At 34.0% G+C, this 5,798-nt stretch overlaps 1 protein-coding gene across 1 annotated transcript; it reads right to left on the bottom strand.

Moving 5' to 3' along the window:
* Positions 1-3,119: 3,119 nt before the first annotated feature.
* LOC120269242 (probable cysteine protease RD21B) lies at positions 3,120-4,926 on the bottom strand. The gene is made up of 5 exons (XM_039276584.1): positions 4,392-4,926; positions 4,081-4,307; positions 3,837-3,978; positions 3,492-3,702; positions 3,120-3,348 (listed from the first exon to the last, which is right to left on the bottom strand). Exons 1-3 carry the CDS (start codon positions 4,819-4,821, stop codon positions 3,871-3,873), a joined length of 765 nt encoding a protein of 254 aa, XP_039132518.1. The 5' UTR covers positions 4,822-4,926; the 3' UTR covers positions 3,120-3,348; positions 3,492-3,702; positions 3,837-3,870.
* Between the last annotated feature and the right edge of the window lie 872 nt (positions 4,927-5,798).

The raw sequence follows: 5,798 nt of genomic DNA, 5'->3' as shown, positions 1-5,798 counted from the left end.
GTTTAAATGTGGAATTTTTCAAATTTTTCTGGGAGGACCTAGGTGACAATCTGTTTGCTTCTGTTAATCATTTTTTCCACCATGTCGTGATGCCCAATGCCTGGGGTAAGACTTACATTGTATTAATCCCGAAGAAAGAGCACCCTAAAGTGGCTACAGACTATCGACCCATTTCTCTGTGCAATGTTGCCTATAAGATCATTACTAAGATTTTAGCCAATCATCTTAAGAGTGTCATTTGACTCCCTGGTTGATAGAGAGCAGTGCGGTTTTGTCTCGGTGAAGACGCCTGTGGCTAATATCATTCCTACTCATGAAATTGTTTATACTATAAACTAGGATAGATCTAACCCCCCCCCAAGGATGTTAATTAAAGTAGACATTGAAAAAGCTTATGATACTATTTACTGGGATGCTATTCTTGTAACTTTAGTTAAGATGAATTTTCCTAGCATCTGGGTTTCGTACATTGAGACTTTCCTTGAAAGCCACCTCCTTCTATCTTCTAATTAATGGCAGCCCTTCTGAATGGTTTTTCCCATCCAGGGGGGTAAGGCAGGGACCCTCTTTCCCCTTACCTTTTCATTTTGGTTGCCAAAAATTTAACTACCATTCTCAATTATGCCAAGCAGCTCAATCTGATAACTGGTTTTAATTGCAATATAAGATATAATTTCAATAACCTCATGTATGCTGATGATTTGCTCATTATCTCTACTGCATCTAGAAAGTCCGCAGAATTATCAAGATGTGCCTTAACATCTACTCCCAGCTTGCTGGGCAAAAGCCAATGTTGAGAAATCTGAGATCCACTTCCCTAACGGTTTAATAAAAGAGTTTCTGACAGCATATCCTCTATTCTCCACTTTAAGACTGGCAGGACTCCTTTCAAATATCTTGGGATTCTTATTTCTCATAAAGATCTTGCTCCCATTCTTCATAACATGGTTAACTATACTAATGTTGTGGTGGCTAACTGGCATAAGGCTCACATCTCCAAAGCAGGTAAAGCAGTGTTGATTAATAGTGTCATCATGGCCTCCCCTCTATATTACCTGTCTGTATATCCAATTCCTGACTCGGTCCTCAATAGGTTATCCCAAATTGCTAGGAAATTTCTCTGGGCTAATGATGGCAATAGTAGTGGCATCCCGGTGGTTAATTGAAATTCTATCTCATTGAGGAAATCTGAGGGGGGTTTGGGCATCCGAAATTTGCTTAAAGTTAAACACTCTTTAATGGCTAAAAATCTTTTTAATTATCTTAACTTTCAAAATTCCATCTGGGTCAACATCCTCCAATTAAAATACGGCAACCACAACTTTAAATTACAAAAAATTCCTCAACATTGCTCTGTGTTTTTCAGAGGTTTATGTAAAACTGCAAACATTTTGAAACCTCAAATTTGGATTAAAGATGTTAACCCTTCTTATACATCTGTTTTAAGTCATCCTTGGCTTTTTGAAATTTCAATTCTTTTTAAACCGCTATTTTTTCAATATGGATGAGGATTTTGAAAATTTTCAGATGAGTGATTTCATTGATAACTCTAGGTGGAACATTCAAAAGATTACTCATATTCTAGGCCCTATATGGAATTCTCCTATCATCGAGCATGGGAAGATCACCCTTGAGGGTGCTAACCAATGGGTGTAGTTTCCTAAGACCAACTGTAATAAAATCTTTGTATCTGTTTACTCATATCTAAACTGTACTCAGATTTGCGATGGGATGGATGGGACAATGTTTGGCATTTAAATGTGGCGCCCAAAACTCAAACTTTTATTTGGTTGCTTTTGCATGGAAAGGTTAAAACCTTCAACTTTCTTTATCAACTGAAAAATTAGTCCTCCTGATATGTGTGTTCTTTGTGGCTTAATTGTTGAGACTTCTGATCATTTATTTAGACTATGCCCTAAGAGCCAAGGTGTGTGGAGCATGATTCAAGATCTTACTGGTAAGACTATTTTGTTATCTGAGCACATCGCTAAAGATGAGTGGCTTGATTATGGTCAGGATGGGCATTCCAAATATACAGCTTCTTTGATTACTGCTACCATCTGGTTTCTGTGGAAAACTAGATGTGATGTTATCTTCAGAAGGATCACCCCTAATTATCATCAAATCGCTCTCAATGCCATCACCCACTCTAAATAATTTTTGTTTCACACCAGTAATTTCCAATTTATTAGCTTTTATATGCAGAACCTGCCTCGTTTGGGTGCAATGGGGACCTTTTCATCGCCTGTATGGAATGAAGGGACAGGTAAAGAGGGTGTTGGTTTTTTCATAGTCGATTATGACTTTAAACATTGTCCTTGCAAGTTCATATCCTTTGGAGTATACTACCGGTCTTGAGATGGAGACCAATTCTCTCCTCTTTGCTTTACTGAAACTCAGAGAAAAGAAGGCTTGTTGTTCCAACATTTTCACCAGTTCGAGGGAGATATGGGGGATCTTCAACTACAACGAAGAATTAATCCAATGGAGGGCTTACAACACCCTTAATGAAATTAGGAACTGTTTGGCTAATTCTCCAGATGCACAAATTGATCTCATTCCTCACTCCTGTGGATCTTGCTAAGCAAGGCATTAAGGCCAATCAATTATCTTTATTTCATCAAGGAATGGAGAAACCGAAATGGATTATGAAGATGGTGTCCAAAATGGGTCTTTCTTTTTAGTTTGTTGTTGCTCTTTTCTGTTGTGTTTGCTTTGTAGTTATTGATTTTATTTTGTTTTTTTCTGCGGTTTATCTTGTAATATTTCTTGTGAACTCTTTGTATTAGCTTTTTCCTTTTAATAAATAGTTACTATATAGCTCTTCCCCCCAAAAAAATTAAATAAATAAAGAAATAAATAAATAAATAAATTAAATTTTAGTTTTTCCTCATATTTCTTTCGATTTGTATATAACTTGCAATCAGTTTTAAATTCAAAACACATATGACTGTGTTTTTTTTAATAATATAATGCTTTTACCAGTGTTATAAGTTTATTAATTTTGTTGCTATTCCCAAACCTTTTAAGTTTATTAATTAAAAAAATCCAACGTCGCACATTCAGCCAGGCCATTGGAGTTATTTTTATTTATTTATTTTTTTAAAGCTTCTACAAAATATACTTAATTACTAGATAGTTTTATATCAAGCAGATCTACAATTTGAGGTAGCGGCTCAATATACATACAGTAATCTCCTTGATATTCCAAAGGAGTGTACATGGGTCAAAAGTAAGCCAAACTTTATTCAGCGCCTCTTATTTTATTTAAACTCCTTACTTGTCTTTAAAGTTACGGCCTACTCATACACTTGCCATCCTCAATTCAAATTGATTGCCGCTGGCCCTCTGCTTTCAAAATTATACAACATAATAATAATTAGTATAAAAAATTAAGAATAGTTAATGGAGTATCATAGGTCTTTAATACAAATTTAGTTTTTTTTTTAAATAATATTCAGTTTTTACATTGAACAACAAAATATACTTACCAGGTGAAAAAGTTTTTTTTGTAGGATATGACAAGTATTTTGCGATGCCACATTTGTTGATATTTCGTGCAATTCTCATGTATCCTTTTTCGCCCCAAGAAATTCCCCATGAATTTTTAATAAGCCAAAAATCCTTACTATCAACTTCACCATAACCCACTATAGTGATAGCATGATTTATGTCTATCCCACAACTTCCAGTAAATACACCCTGAAACAAATAATGATTCAAATGCAAAAAATCAAAGACATGCATGATATTGAATACACATTATCTTAATAATGTATATATGTAAATTAACTGAAAGAAAATTGATGGTGAATAAAAATTTATTAAAACCTCACCGAATGATATAATTGGAATGCCCTACTCTTGGAATCAACACCTCCAATAACAGGTTGCTTTGCCACCACCTCCTTTCATGGCATTCTCATTATTGAAAGGCCCAAGCACATACCCGTTAATGGATACAACTTTTTTCTTTTTCTAAACATAACAAGAAAACATAAAAATAAAACTAATAAAATGCATAATATAGGCATTAATACAGATAGTTGGCTGTCCATTTGTATAACAGATCATATATACCTTCGATAGGTCACATTTGCTGTATACTGCTCTGTAGGGATAATCTTCAGCAGTATCAATGCCATGATTTAGTATGATAAATTCAAAGGCTTTAACTGGATCATCTCTGCCACAGCCCTTTCTATAACAATCTATAAGTTCTTGTTCAGATAATGATATCAACTCTCCTGTGACAATTTTGTTGAGACTTTCTATAGTTGCAATTGTTGTAAAAGCCCAAGAACTATCTGTTCATGTAAAAATATTAAGTAATGAATTTGCATGATCAATACTAATGAATATTTAAGTATATATCCAAAAATATTACTCACTGCATTTGCCTTGATTCTTAACATGTGTGACAGCACCTTTCTCTCTCCAATCAACAGAGTTAGGCAACTTCAACTCCTCACCCTTGTCCAACATATACCTACTGCTCACCTTGTAGGTCATGTTCATTTTTGAGAGTGGGTTAAAGCCAAGATCATTGTTCTGGTACTCATCAACGGTGAGATCGGCGAATAAATTGAGACCGAGTTGGTATGTATGATTACCAGCATTGTGCTCGTCTATGTACTTGAGGTTATCTTTGAAGATCTCGTACCTCTTATCCTTCTCAAAGAGATCATTGTAGTTCTTATGGTGTTCAACCAGCCAACCCTCATAAAGGAGCTTCATCTCATACTCTGATCTAGTTGATGAAGAGCATGAGATGAAGAAAACGGAGAGGAACAAGATGATAATTAGGGCAACAGTCCCCATTGGAGCAGTAGAAATAGAGACGTATAATGTGATGAATGAGAGCAATGGAAGTAGGGTATGTGTTTTATATAAAGGGAGAGATAGGAGGAGGTGGCAAGTATTTTTTATAAAATATTTGTCATTGTATTCAAGATTTCTATTAATTTTAGTTAAAATACCGTAGTTTGGATTACTTATAAATATTTGATTGTCTGAATGATTCAACTATATATATATATATATATGAGTAGAATACCATCTCTCTCTGCATTTAATAATTTTTTTTATTGTTTTAAAAAATCTTTAAAAATCCAAATATGTGTTTCCCATTAACTATAGAAATTAATATTATTTATATAAATTTATTAGAAAAAATTACTAACCATGAAAAAAGTTTAAATCATTCGTCTTACAATTCAATATTTCATATAATATTGAAATTTGTTGGCGCAATACACGTTCATCCTAGAATTTGTTCAACAACAAAAACTCACACTTCTTAGATGAGATTAAAACTAACTTTTGAACATGGTGTGGGAACTTCCTTTTATCCAAGGATAACCACTTCCCTGTTAAAGAAGCAAAACCACAATTCACACTTCCAATGTGAAGCAGTAAATATGTTTCCACCGAGTCGAGTTATTCAAAGAAAATATATGTTATCATTTTTTTTTAAATAATCATCTCATAAGTTCAATAACTTTATTTATTCAAAGATTTCAATGAAAAAAGCACACCACACAAGAAAAGGCAATGCAACAAACAAAGCGTTATCTCCTTAATTTCATAGATCTCACTGTATTGTTTACTTCTATATCATAAAATAATTTTATATTATTATTATTATTATTTTTTTGATTGGTGGACAAATGGATAAGCCGCTTTAACTCAAGGGAATGCACAAGTGGGTTAAATGCATCAGGTGCTCTCACCTTGTGCATATATATGTGGAGGACCCATTCTTCATGTCTGTTATAGGAGACTTTACTCACTATATT

The sequence above is a fragment of the Dioscorea cayenensis genome, chromosome 9, assembly GCF_009730915.1.
Source record: "Dioscorea cayenensis subsp. rotundata cultivar TDr96_F1 chromosome 9, TDr96_F1_v2_PseudoChromosome.rev07_lg8_w22 25.fasta, whole genome shotgun sequence".
NCBI classification, from domain to species: domain Eukaryota; kingdom Viridiplantae; phylum Streptophyta; class Magnoliopsida; order Dioscoreales; family Dioscoreaceae; genus Dioscorea; species Dioscorea cayenensis.
Note: the sequence above shows the minus strand (reverse complement) of the source record. Positions and strands in the feature narration are given on the sequence as shown.